This window comes from Cyprinodon variegatus, unplaced genomic scaffold, assembly GCF_000732505.1.
Source record: "Cyprinodon variegatus isolate N-32 unplaced genomic scaffold, C_variegatus-1.0 Scaffold314, whole genome shotgun sequence".
NCBI lineage: Eukaryota > Metazoa > Chordata > Actinopteri > Cyprinodontiformes > Cyprinodontidae > Cyprinodon > Cyprinodon variegatus.
This window is the reverse complement of record NW_015150767.1, coordinates 480,815-495,360: the sequence shown is the minus strand read 5'-3', so window position 1 is coordinate 495,360 and position 14,546 is coordinate 480,815. Positions and strand designations below refer to the sequence as shown.

General features: G+C 41.1%; 1 protein-coding gene across 9 annotated transcripts in view; it reads right to left on the bottom strand.

The window, feature by feature from the left end:
• LOC107090889 (pleckstrin homology domain-containing family A member 7-like) overlaps nucleotides 1-14,546 on the bottom strand; it is a 186,696-nt gene that overhangs the window by 22,456 nt on the left and 149,694 nt on the right. For 7 of the 9 annotated variants that reach the window (XM_015384502.1, XM_015384503.1, XM_015384501.1 and 4 more), the window contains 7 exons: nucleotides 9,909-10,433; nucleotides 9,261-9,816; nucleotides 8,372-8,455; nucleotides 7,729-7,974; nucleotides 6,658-6,711; nucleotides 2,205-2,270; nucleotides 78-158 (listed from right to left, as the gene is read on the bottom strand). In XM_015384502.1, the coding sequence (XP_015239988.1) occupies nucleotides 78-158; nucleotides 2,205-2,270; nucleotides 6,658-6,711; nucleotides 7,729-7,974; nucleotides 8,372-8,455; nucleotides 9,261-9,816; nucleotides 9,909-10,433 (1,612 nt within the window). The remainder of the gene's footprint in view (nucleotides 1-77; nucleotides 159-2,204; nucleotides 2,271-6,657; nucleotides 6,712-7,728; nucleotides 7,975-8,371; nucleotides 8,456-9,260; nucleotides 9,817-9,908; nucleotides 10,434-14,546) is intronic. The other 2 variants (XM_015384507.1, XM_015384509.1) reach the window with 2 other exon arrangements.

Below are 14,546 nucleotides of genomic sequence, written 5' to 3'. Positions count from 1 at the left end.
ACTGTGGCTCCATCTTGTCAGATTTAGATGATGCTTTAGCTTTTACTGCATCATTCATCAGCGCTGTGCTTGGTTACCTTGTCGTTCTTTAGGGTGCTGATCCTCATCTCCAGATCCTTCAGGATTTTATCCTGTTCACATAATCGACTCAACTTCACCTGTAGGGAGAGACACAGAGCTGAATAAGCAAGGGCAAACAACAATGATCAATGAAAAAGAAAAGGCTATGCTCACCCAGATGAAACACCTCTTAAGAGCTAATCAGAGTGACTGTGCTCTGACCTCTATTAATTAAGTGGGCCTTTTACTTAATTGAAACCTGATGTCAGCAGCTGCAGGGACTTCATACAGAGCAGAGGGCGAGGACATGAACAGAGAGCCCCTTTTAATGCAATATGTGAGTTATTGAACTTTTTCTGTTGTCTGCAGTTACAAACTGTATGTTAGCTGGGTGGAGGGAGCCAAAATCCTTTTATTAGAATCATTAAAGATCCTCAGTAGCTGGTCTAAAACTGGTCTTCAATTAAAAAGCCACAAAGCTAAGTTCAGTCCCAAGAATGAAAACAGAACAGCTTGATCTGAGTTCACTTCTTGATCTAATACATGATTTATCCCATATTGTTGTGATGCTGTCTTGGATCTGATTTTGTAATCGATTCCTTTCACAAAAATATTCAGAACCGGTTGAGACTCTGACAAAAGCTGTGGGGAATCATGTGGCTCATCCAAGTCAACAGAAGCTCAAGATCAAACCCTGGATGCCATGTTGTTACGTTTAAAGCTTATTAAAACAATTCTGCTACACTGTCCCTGACAACTTTTATTAACTATTATCACTTTAAATTTATTAAATCAAGGCTGTCAAAGATGAAAACAATAATTGTTGTTTAATATATAGCATATCTTTCATTGGTTAATACAAAGATGTTTGTATTGGTCATACTACAACCACAAACTTTTATGTATTTTATTCTGATTTCATGTCATTAGATAGAGGCATTGGCTAAATAAAAATAAATGGGAATAAAGTGAGAGTATTAGAGCAGAGTGGTCTTTGTTAATGAATTGGGAAAATCAAAAGCAATTTGAGACATTAGTAAATAAAGTGCACTAAAAATAATTAATCATCATTATCAGCTTTTAATAATTATCATTATTATCTCAGGTAAGAACTCTCCATTTCCCCCGCTCTCACCCAGTAGTTTACTTATTCTAGAGGGGCAGAACTGAGCCTCTTTGCACGCCCCCACCATTAGTCAATCTCTGTAGATAACTCGCAACATCGACAACCAATTGCACGTGAATTTTTTTTTTTTTTTGTGCAAATGCAATTGAACCTGCCTTATTTGAATTGTTTAAATGATCAGATCCAAAGATCATGAGGCTTATTTTCTTCCCATTGACCCAAGACATGAGGGTAGCATGGCTTGTTTTACATAACTGATCATTTTATGGTTATTTTTTTATGCATTTCTCCTATTTTTTGTTTAATTTTTTGTTTTTTGTTTTTTTTGGGGGGGTAATCACACGCAGAAAGCTGTAGTGCCATTTATTTTTGGTTTAAACTGAGTTATTTTGAACTTTCAATCCCCTGTGTTTATGGGCAGCAGAGGATGATGGTCAGGTTGCTGTGTTTACTGTACTTTATACAAATGGAAGATAAACCCAAACATAATTTCAAGCTACAGTCGGGATTAGGTGCATCGATAAAAACAGTTAAACAATCTCTTTTGCTCCTGTTTTTTTCCCCCTCTAACTGGACATCAGAAGACATTTTTATTTAAAGCTTTATTTGGCCAACAGGCAAAATAATCATCTTTATCAAATAGTTACCTTTCAATGTCAGTCCAGACGTATTCCTTGGTCCAATACTTAAAATCCACTTTTTCAGTTTTAACCACAAAGTTATTAGTTCACTTCTTCTATTTATATTTTAAGGTTTAAAAGTTAAGCAGGAATTTATTGCATAGATATCAATCAATGTTGGGATTTAGGGAAAGAAGGACCAACAGGACAGGAAATAAAGTTTAGAGCTTCAAGTATTTCCCTTTTAGACACACACTTATGATTGCATGAATTGTTAAACATATCAGACAGTCCATATAATGTTGGTTAAGATGTTTGATAAATTGACAGCCTGTCTAAAGTAGCCTTTGGTTTTAATTCCAGCTAAAAGGGTTACCATATATAGGTCTGACACTTACATCCACATCGCTTTCTGCAACCTTGACAGGTTTCCCCGCCTCCTTCAGTGTCTGACTTCCAGCTACCTGGAAATTTCAACATAAAACAGTTTCAGATGTTAGATGTTTGCTGAAACGACGAGTCTGTCTCCTCGGTACATTAGCGCTGAAACAAAGGTAGCACAGAACACAGAGAGCACCTGTAAACTATTACAAGCCAGGGGGCAGACTATCATAGACATTCACTGGGCCCTGTGAACATGACAACATGGGTGACTTCTAGCACATAAAACCAGCTATTGCCATTGACAACACAGTGGCTATGAAGACTTTGAAGCTCTGCACAAAATCGCTGACCTATAAACCCTCTAAACCTTCTGAGTGCAGTTGTCCATTTAAACACAGAGGAGGACTCAGTCTTTCTGTGGCTTATTTTAAAGGGATGGCTGAACTTCTGAAGTGAGGCTCTGTTGAATGTTTTTGAGCAGTTCATGGTAACAGAACTCCCTCCTGCTGCCATAAGATAAGGTATATTCCCACCAAACACGAATGCAGCGACCGGACCGAATATAGAATATCTAAAAAGGTTTTGCTTAATCAATCAATGCTGTAATCGAGAATCGAATTTGAACTATTTGGTAAATCTAGATGAAGATAGCATGCAGAATTAATGCCAGTAGATGTTTTGGATGCATGGTGAATTTTCACTTGAACAATCTAGAGTTCTTTGTCAGTTCTTCGTCAATTTGTCGTTAACCAATCAAGGACTGGATGTGGTTGTGAAGTGGGATTGTTCGGCTTTCCATTAAACACCCAGAGCCATGATTCGTTCTCAGCCACAATAGCTAAACAGACAACAGGAACCAATGTTACACCTCGTGTTGTTCTGCGCCCCACCACACATAGTGACGCATGAGGCACAGAGTGTAACACCTGCAAGCTGATAGACACTCCTCCTATCTGAGAATCCGGTGAAGCAAGCTTGGCAGAATTACATCACATGTTTGTCGACATGGAATGGAAATGTCAAGCCCCCAACGCCAGGCAACTCGTAGTTCGCTCCTAAACAAATGTAGCTACTAAATTCATCATTGGCATGTTTGACCATCTCTATTAAAGCAGGAGTTCTGGCTCTGGAGAGCACAGGTGGGTTTTATCATGATGCTTATGAGGGGAACTAGGCCCTACAACAGAGGCTGTTCAACAATCTGGCGAGGATGTTAATGCCCTTACTGTTTATTCACAAATGGAAAGCATTTCGTGGAGCTTCTTCAGTCTTTTAAGGTGAAGGTTTATCAGTAAACCAAAGATGAAACAGGCTATTGCTACGATAAATAAAGAAAAAACATCAACTCTGACTCTATAGACCTCAGGTATTATCTTAGGATAAAGCTCATAGCATTAGGAAAATCAAAAACTGAAGAAGCTGTTTGGAAGCACCCACTTCTCATTCATAGAGTCAGCTATGGTCCCCTCTGTATTCCTAAACATTCCGACTTAATGCAACAGTGTTGCCCAAACTTGGTGAGGATAAAGGACAATGGATACCAGGAAAAGGAGGGAATCAAAGTCTTGCATCGGTTTAGTCAAAGTCATGGCATAAAGGATCCAAGAACAAAGCTGACTTCCACAAGGTTTTTATACCTGAAGACTTGAAATGTCAAAGCAGTTTAGGAAAACACCTCCTGGATTGTTAAACCAGTGACATGTTTGATGCTCATAGTTATACTGATGACTGTTTGCTGTTATCGTGAATCTCTGATGGCCTTTTAATATGAAACACAGAACATAACAGAACATAAATGTCTTAACAAAACTTTTAGAATGGTTAAAGTTTTTTTGTTTCCAACTGAAGCTAGGTTATCTGCTTCTGCAGAAAGCCGGACGAATTTAAGGTACATAGTCCCGTTATTTGACATCTTCTAAATTTACACGCCAGTAACTAATTCTGGTTGCATTCAATGTTTTTATGACAAATGACAGCGTCCTGCTGACGTAGTATTTTTTTATTTTGGTCTTTCAAGTTTAATCTTTTGCTCAGTTTCTTAGCAAATATAGCCTTTCTGTATATTATTTACCGTAACAAAATGAAACCTGGGTTACGTACCTGCATATGCATAGAACTGGTCAACAAGCCAAATCAATGGAGCTTTGAACTCCAAGCATTATTAGAAAAAAAATTCATAAACAAATCCAAGATCAAATTAAAAAAGGAGTAAAAAGATGTTGGATTCCAAGTGGGATAAAATTCGATTATTGCTGGAAAAAAATCTAACCGTTGGGAATTCACTGAAGCTGGAGCTAAAGGTCAGGAGGCACTCAGATGTCACTGTGAATTTGAAAGAATCATGAGTACATGTCCTAGCTAATATTGCTACATTTGGCTAACTTGTAATTCAGTGGTACTGCCAACAGGTGGTGCCACATCTGTTTATGTCAGCTAGTCACACGCAGTGCAGGGGTTCTATTTAGGCCAAAACGAATTATCAAAACACTATCAGGACTAAGGCAAGGCCATTTAATGCATTTGTAAAACACAATTTCCAAGCCAAAGAGGCTCTCAATTTTAATCAAACTACATTTAACAAGAATAAGACATTACATTTCTCCTTTTGGCCCTCTAGGGGGCGATAAAACTCTTAAAGTGGGTTTGTAGCCACTCAGAAAGGTAGAGAGAGTTGCAGCTAGCAGGTAGATCCATGCATGCAAGTAGAAGTAAGCACTTTTTCCACACAAAGGTTACAGTAAAATTGAAACAATGGGGTGAAACATCTACAAGTTTGGGATTAGTGCAAAGGAAAATCAAGGTAAAATTGCCCCCCCAAGACCACCCCCTCTTAGAAAGGGGGGGTGGTCTCAGGTTCCAGCTTTCAAAAACAGAACTCATTCCTTCCTGCTAATATTTCAACTCCCATCGCCATGCAGGGGACCAAAACACCTGGTCAGCCAGGCCAACAATGACCCTAACAACTCAATTTTCAAAGGCATTGACCAGTATGGGTTATTGCAGGCCAAAAACAACCTTCATTACTAAGGGGTGGACCTGTTCCTTTGCATGTTTTCTAAGCCATAAAAAGAGGCTTTCCTGGGCTACTCTATAAAGCTTGGAACTCAAAGCTAATCCAGACATTTTGAATTGAAAAAGCTTCCTGGATGGAAGCAAAATGTCTTCAAATTTGGAAGACAAAGTCGAGTGGGTTTTTTTTTTTTTACCTTTTTAACTTCTTTGGAAAAACTCTGACCTGGATGACTCAGAATCTTCAACAGCATATTGCAATTCTGGTTAAAAATAATCGCAATTTAGATTTTTGGCAAAACCTTTTAGCCCTAATCAGGGCAGACGGTTGGAGTATAGAGCATTATATTTTAATCATAATCTAATGGATTTTGGTCTTTTTGATACAAGCATATAACAGGACTATGGACCTTTAAGCTTGCAATATTAGCTTCTCACTCTTCAGTTAACAAATATTGCAACTGTAAATGTGTTTGTTCTAACAGCTATAGGAATAAAGGTTTTCCGTTTTAAATGAATTCTTTCAAAAAGAACAATAAGGGATCTTTCAGGTAAGATTGAAACTGCTCAAAACCTCTCAACATAACCCCCACTTTATTTAATGAATGTGTCCATTTTAAAGTATGATTATTTAAAAAAAACAGCTGAAAAAGGAGTTTCTAGATATCATCATCCTAGATAGAATGAACAAGACGCATTATTGTGATAGAGGTGCAGCATTTCTGAGACGATGGTAGAAGCAGCTGGCTTTTCAACCACCGGGCCACAGCCACAACACATGCACTGCCGAGCCATCCCAGTATTCAGCAGCCTCACCAACATCGCCACATGGTGGAGGGGAGGACTTCTCACAATGTAAAAGCTTCTGATGCTGTTAAAGCCGTGAATGCAGTGCTGCAAAGCGATGGGATGGCCTTCCTGGAGCACAGAGCCTAGCAAACTCTAAATGTAAAGTACACAGAGATTACGCGTGCGCCTCTCTGTTCCCGCCACCTCACAGACATGCACAAGCAGAAATGTACACACATAAACAGGCACACTATGCCATAGCTGTTGCTTCAGGACATTCACTGGATACAGAGACAGGAAGGCATATACAAACGGAGCTTACGTTCATTAAAGGCCTGAGAGGCCCAGCAGTGCAGTGCAGTAGTAAACTGTGAACTGCGAGGATCAGCGGCTCTAGAGCTCTGATCTGGAGTCAAAAATCACAGAGACACAGAGCCGCAGTCACATAACAGCGGCTGCTTTGGTGAGATGCTTCTAACAGCAGTCAACGTAGTAAAAAGATAATTCTGCAATGTTTGGGAGCTACAGTTGGGATGTTTGCGCTAGGTCGACTGATCAGGGCTAGGCGTAGAGCAGGAGGGGGTTTCCATAACAAAAGACCAGTGTGTTAGTCGCATGAGGCTTTTTTTTAGATAATACCTCAGATGCAGATCAAAAGTCCCATCTTACCTTCAGGTCCAGATATTCCAGGTCTTTCTTCAGCTGCATGTACGTGTCGTCGCTCTAGAAGGTGAAAACCATCCGATTACAAATTGGTGCATCAATTACATTAATGAGCAATGTGTCTGCACTGACATGCAGAATGAAAGCATTAAAAAAACATCAGACGCTGTATTGATTTGTGATCACTTGAAGATGCTCTACAAAGGACACAGAACAGCAACATAACCAGTTGAGGCTCTCAAACATAGCTAGGGTCAGCTGGGAGCTCATCTCACAAAACAGGCAACATTCAAAACGAGCTTCATGAAGACGACTGATAAGATCAAACTCATCGTCAGACGGACTGTTAGCTGAAGCATGGGATGGCTCTGTGGACGTCTAAGGGATCGAAACACACTCATGCTACGGAGACCAAATTGGATAAAAGCACGAAGATGGAGACGGATCAGACGGTGAGCAGGTGGATGGGTCTCTGCAGCCAGGCCGGCAGCGTCGAGTGACACCGGGGAGGAGGAGGGGTTTGGTAGAGGCTGCCACTGCTGATGCTAAGCTGCCGTTGGGTCTGGTCATCCAGTGTTCCAACCTTTGACATTTTTACCTTTTCCATATTAAAACCAAAAACTGTATCATATTTTATTGGGATGCCTTTTTTTATAAAGGCATCCCAATAACACAAAAAGGTAATTATTATAAATGATTTCACTTCTTTAGGGATTCTGACTAGCAGCTTTGCTATCTATAGGGTGGAACTAATTATTTACCATAAAGCCTGAGCTCTTATTGGATGGAAACTCTGTGGACATTAATTTTACATAAATACACTTTGAGAATATGTTTAAGGTCATGTCCGAGTTGAAACATAAACCTTTGGACCAGTCTGAAGTGTTTTGCAGCTCTAATAATCATTTTCCGACTTCCCACCCATGATGGTGCCACCACCATGTTTATTCCTACCATATTCAGGTGTGTGTGTTGCCTGTCTACCACACAATGCCTTTTACAGCTTCTGAATGAACATTTAGTGGCAGCCTCTACCAGTCGACAATACCGGGGTAGCCATGCCTCTCGGGGCCCCACCTGGGTGCTGCAAGGGCCCAGCGGAGCTAAAAGGCCAACGTCTCCGAGGTGTGACTCAGGAGACGGGGTGGCGCTGAGGAGCAGGGGGCTGTCCCCAGCAGGAGCTGTAGAGAGGAGCTGGTTTTGATGGTAGGACTCTCTGGGAGCGCGCAGCCTCTCGAGCTGAGCTAGGGTCTGCTGGCGTACGGAGGCCATCTTGGCCTGATGGCGGCGCAGCTGAATGAGGAGCAGGGTAAGCTCCTCTGGCTATCGGGGGGGAGGGGAGTTAGGGGAACAGGAGAACTCAGTCCAGCAGGTTTTAACACTGACCCACACCCTTAAACAAGTTACTTTGATTCCAGAGCCCTGGAGCTAATCTGTTTTCTGACTTTAGCTGATCACAACGAGCCAAACTGTGGCTTAATTAAAGATTAATGAGGCTGAAACCAAACAGCTAACACACACAAAGTTGACTCGACAGGCGAGCAGGGAGCTTTTTACTCCCTAAAAGATATCCTGGGGAAACTAAACCAAATGATCAGTGTTATGTGGAAATGAATCCCCATTTGATCATTAAGCTCCTCAGCTGACAGTAACGAGAACCTCCACCACCCGGCCTATAACATCACGCATGTATAAAGAGGGTATGTAATGATAAATGTACCGTCTTCCCATGAAGGCTGGGTGCACTGACTGTGTGAGTGATGTAGCCAGTTGGAGGCATTGAGCGTCTCTCATTAGTAGCAGCCTGCAACACAAAAACATGCATGTTAGGTAGAATTAGAGCTACAGAGTCAGAGACTGATTTACTGTCAGCACAAGTTAAATATGTGAATAAAACAGGAAAAATGATAAAGTCTAAGTGAACAAACGTTGCCTCAGAAAATGGACTGTATGAATGGCAGAATGGGAATACATTGATATTATTTGAATGTAATAATGATGACCGTTTTACTGCTGCTTCACACCTTCACTGCAAACATGTAAATCTAAGTAGATTTTCTTTAAAATAGGCATGTTTTACCTGATTTCAGCAGTTAAGGAAGAGAAACTGCCAACAGAATAAGTAAGTATTTTATGTTTAAAACAGGAAAATACTGCTTTTATTTTAAGGGAAAAAGACTCATTTTGTTGGCAATGACCTGCTCAAATGACAGGTACATTTGTTGGTCAACAAGCCTAAGGACAGGAGTAGAGAATGAAGGTTCCCAATCAATCTGAACAAGTTTGATCTGTTTTCCAAAAAAAAAAACTAAAAAAAAAATGACTGGAAGGTCGAACAACAAAGAAAAGTGGTTCTAAGGTGGTTCTATAATGCAGTAGATGAATGCAGTAGTAAAAAAAATATATATATATATTTATCTCATGCTGGCATAAAATCCCAAAGAAGAGTTTGTTTTGTACAGTAACAAAATATCAAACAGTTTCAGGGGTATGAATACTTTGGATCTATGCTTTGTTCTTCAATGTATGACAACCAAATATAGAAGCATCCTCTACCATCTACAGCAGGTGCGTGAATGTGCTTCTGATTCTGTTTGGTCTTATTTTACCTTCAGCATCTGAGATTTGCTTCTGCGGGGGGACACGTTGAAGGGGACGTTCAGAGCCGGCATGTCCCCCGCGGGCCTCACCGTCACCCGTCCGGCAGGAGTATGTGGCCTTCGATTGGGCGACAGTGTTCTGCTGGTTCCAGGAGGAGGCCCCGGTGGAGGGATGTCTGCGGCCGAAGGCGGCACCGACACGCAGCGGGGAGCCCCCTCTGGCCTGCGTAATGAGGAGGAGAGCGGGACAGTGGAAGAAGGGCGGGGGCCAAAGGGGTAGTCCGGAGCGGGGGTATAGATCGGCGCGGTGGGGCTCCCGTGGCGAAACTGCTGGCGCTGCTGCCATTCATACAGCTGCAGCACAGTGTTGGACCCCTGGGCCCCCCGGTCTGGGGTGAGGCGGAAGTGGTTCAGGCGGTCGTGGGCGTACTTGTACTCGCTGAGTCGGCCGGGCTGGGGGCTATGGCGTGGAGCTTTTGGCAATGTCTGATAGGCATCCATCGATGTGTACTTGTGCTGGGTTGGTGGCGTTCGACGGGGGAGGGTGTTCTCTCTGGAGGGGGGGCTGTTAATAAGAAAGAGACAGAGAGGATTTCTCCTGGAAACAGTAATCATTGTAAGTCGTTGTATGCAGAAGCTGTTGCTATGGTGACCTACCCCCTCTGCTCAGCCTTCTGGACTTTAACCCACTGCTCCACCTGCTCCAGGGTGTTTCTCCTCTTCACATGAACGAAGGCGTCAGACGCCGCTGGCTCCGGCACCCTCTGGTACGTCCCCGCCGCGATGCCGTTGGGCTCCAATATGGGGCTGGGAGTGGAGACCAGCCCGTTCCTCGTAAGGCTGGATGGCAGCGTGGATGTGGCCCGCGACGGAGCATGGGATGGCACCCTGGACACGGGCGCAGAGGTGGACATGTGGTCCGACATTGGCAGCAGGCTGGATGGGAGGGAGCTCTGTGTGTCCATTTCCAGGGCAGAGCTTCCTACGGGACGCTCCAGCGTAATAACACCTGTGTCTTTGTGAAAGCTGCAAAGCTCATCCGTGTTGTGATGCATGGGCTCCAGCAGAACCTCGTGGACTATTGTGTTTGTGTTCTCAGAGTCTAAATTCTTGGTCTTCTTGTGGTTCACGTTGTTCGTCTGTGGAACAGCCTGTTGCAACAACCTGTTGTTCTCAGTAGGTCTGTAAATAAAGACACAACAGGAAAAAAAAAACTTTTACTGCTTTGAAACTCTTACAGACAACAAAATGAGCTCCAAAAACATTTGTGATGCAAATTCCAAAACACGCAACTACAAAAAAACTAATGCAACAGAAAAACACTGAAAATAAAAGAATACTGCAATCAAAAACTACAATAAACAAACAGCAACCGCAAACAACATGCTGCAAGAAAAAACAAAATGCTGTACCACAGAAAGAAAATTAATCAAACGGTAAGGACAGCAGCAAACTTGCTCTAAAAAACGGAATTCCTATAGGCCACTAGGGGGTCGTTGGAAAAAAAAACATTCCATATTGAAACAAACCCTGACTATAACCAGGAAGTTCAGCTTTAACACAGGACTTGGAAAAAAAATAAAAGTTGGAAGAAGAAATGGGAGGGTTGCTATATTTCATTTAATTGTAAAACACATAGTCATGTTTAGTGATATAACACTCTTCAGATAGGGTTTGTTCAACTCCCTCGAGTGGTTTGGAGCACTCCCATTTTTTTTTAGAGTGAGTTTGCAGCAGTTTTTACCATTTACACCATGTTTTCTCTGTGATTGCAGATTTTTTTTGTTTGCATTTGTTTTGTTCATTGCATTGTTTAGCTTTTATTTTAATGATTGCAGCACTTTCTGTTTGCAGTGTATTTCTTTTAGATTTGCCTTTTGTGCTTGTATATTCTGGAGATTGCATCATGCATATTTTTACAGCTTGTTTCGTCGTTTTACGGCGCATTTACCATAAAAACTTTGTCCCTCTAAAGCATTCACAGAACATCTAGATTTATGCACAGAGTGGATCTCCATTAAGAGTTCGGTTACTATAAAGGCAGTCACTGGATTTGATGATGGAATAAATCTAAAGACAAAAGCTTACCACGCTTTTCAGATTTTTGATTGGAAAAAAAATGTCCCTTTTTCTTAGTTAAATATTTTTACCAACTGTCTGTGTATCCCGCTAAATTCCCCATTTGGTTGTCCCCTGACTGTCATATCAGTGCTGAGACACATAGTTACATAGTTACAGCTGGAGACAATTCAAATAACAGTTAGCTTCGGTCAAATGTTCATTTTTGTACATAAATGAGGAAGTCAAACAATTGTAACCTTAAGCCACAAGTAAAACATCCTTAAATGAAATGTACACATTATGAAAAAAGTTGTTTATACTCCTCTTTTAATGAAAAAAAAACAAAAAAAAACACAATGGTCAGGTATAACTTGAATCTCGCAAAAGTTATTTTTTTTTTTACATTTTTAATCGGAACATGCAGTTAACCCCTAAACCAGAAGGTGGTAGCAGTGAGTATTGACAGCTTCAGCGTTGAACAAAAAAAAAAATCCAGAAGTATTAGATGGAAGGCTACGGTCGAATCACAAACCGCTCCCTAATCATTAACACTTCACTATCAAGTGTCACTCAGCTGAGGAAGGCGAGAAAAGAATGGGAATCCCTCCAACAGAAAAAGAAGGCAGCCTTTGCTAAGGCAACACAGTTACGCCCCAAATGCGTGGCTGTAGCTCTGCGGCGCAGCGTGACATAAAATTAAACATTTGCCTCTTTCTAAAAACAAATGAAAATAAAATAAAACTATTTCAAAGAGAACCTTCCCTTTTGGAATGAATGATTTTTTTTCTTATACCTGGTTTGTCGTTTTCAGTCAGTGTAATAAAGATGCAGCAAACCAGAAGAACTTATATTTAAACATACTCGTTTTCTCCAAGTCTATGGTGTCACATCTATTTCAAAGCATCCACGAGCAAAATTAACATACTTGCATGTATGTTAAATTACTTATGCACATGGTTTATCTACCACCACACAACAAAATCACACAAACACGAGAAACTACCGGTTTGTGAGAAGAAAATTGCTCTTCGCATGCGGCAACTCCTCTGACGCGTGCTTGGGATTGTGCTTCGGGATCTTACTAAGTGCACGTCCACTGCATGTTCTCAAAAGTGGCAGCCTAGTGGTTAGGGCATAGAATTTGGAATCCTAAGGTTGTGAGTTTGAAAACCAACTCCCACAGATTGTACTCTGGATCTCTAAACAACACCCTTAAAAACCCTGATTGCGCACGATGGCAGCCCACTGCTCCCCAAAAGGATGTGTTAAAGGCATAGTTAAATTTCTCAAATGTGAGATCAATAAAGTTCAATTATTATTTTGGAAGCGTCTCTGCCCTCGGACTGATTTTCTTCTTGCACGAAGGACAATGTGTTTTGACAGTTTGGGAGAAACAAACCTCCTTTATAAGCAATTTCAAAGAGGTGTTGCTCTTTTTTTGTAAATGTAATTCTGTTGAGAAAAAGGTTTAAATTTACAAAATTCCTATTTTATTTCTCTCTGCAACTTTAAATTTACAGTTGTATTGTACAAATACTTATGATCCACAATTACCTTCATACCATAAATTATTTAAAAAAAGCTATGTTTGTTCCCCAGCATCTCTGCTCCAAAAATTATTTATTCCTAAAAGCTTCTTAATTATCATAATTTTACCAAACAGAACATCATGTTCCAATAATCAGCATGTTTGGGTCTTCGTTCTGTTGTCCTGAACAGACTTTAAACAGGACTAAATGCACTGTGCACATCTGGGTTTTTTTTAAAGCACCAGTGACAAGCACAGCCTTGAAGACACAAGCTGAGATAAACTGATTAATAAAACCCAACGTAGAAGAGCCTTGAGAACTATTTAGGTTTCTGTCATGAAAGCAACCTTGCATAACAATAAGAAGCCTGAGGTGCCAAGATTCTCCTTCCCTGCAGCTAATATCTAAAAGTAGATCAGGAAAACCAGCAAACTGCTGAATGACTTAACCCCATTTGATATTAGCTTCAAAGTATTTTGCTACTGCTTTCGCATTCTGTCAATATTCATTTTACATAATAAACCTCATTTAAAAACAGAAACAAAATGCCAGACATCAAGCATGCTCCTGTCCCAGCCTCTGCGATGAAAAACACAAAGCAAGTGAGGGAGCTTTAAAAGAATTCCCAGCTGGAAGCTGTCTGGAGCTCGCTTTTCTTTCTGTCATTCAGAACCAGGCAAAGAAGCGTTGTGGGATTCCCTCTTGTAAGAACAGTGTAATGAGAAAGGATAGGGGTAAGCGAGGGGGCAGTGGGAGCTGAGCCTGCCAGTGAGAGACTGCACGTATTTGATCTGCGCTACCTCCCATTGCTGACGCATTAATATTACATGGAGAGAGACGCTTTTTGCTTCAAAAACACCATCATCTGAAGGCAACTTCCCAAACCAGCCAAGTACAAAACAAGCAGAGAGCAAAGTCAGACAGAGAGGAAAATAAAGAAGTCATGCATGTTAACTAAGGCTGTTTGATATTGACTTCTATGAGAGTTTGAACACTTAAAGAGACTGAAGGGGAGTGTTTGTCCAACGGCTGCAAAGAAACCAAAAGTAATGGTATGTTCAGCCCAAAATACGATTAAAGTGTCAGCTGCGTTTGGTTTTCATGCAAAGTGTGCATAGTGTACGTGTTTCTTGGGACGCTGAGATATCCTGTGGTGTGTTACAGTATCTAATGCAGCGAGTGTTGCCATTTCCAACGTTCAAAGCAGCAGGAATTGGGATATCTGAGCTATTGAAGGCATGCCACATCAATTAACCAGAAAAGCTCAGCCGCAGTGATGTGGCGCAGTGATGGAAAGCAGCGCTCACCTGCACACAGTTTCTAGGGCAGATGGTGAAACTTGCTAAACGCTGAACAACTCTGAGCGCCAAACAACGATGTTCTCCCTCATTCAGCAAATAAGGTTTCTATAGTAACCCATTAGTTAATAACAAATAGTTGTTTTTTTCTGTCTACTGGTCTCTGTTTGAGTTTTATCACTTGATCGAGCCTTTGTTAACACTGCACACTACAAAATAAGTAATTAAAGGTATGTATGGTTCATGATTAGGTCAGTTCGATTGCATCAGGCAGCCGTGGAAAAGATTACAAGGAAAGCTAAATTATCATTATTAGGATTTCTAATACTTCAACTATTTTTACCCTGTTGCATTTTAATCTTAGAAAATATGATTGACGGTTTGTATGCTGTTTAGCAGATTAACTA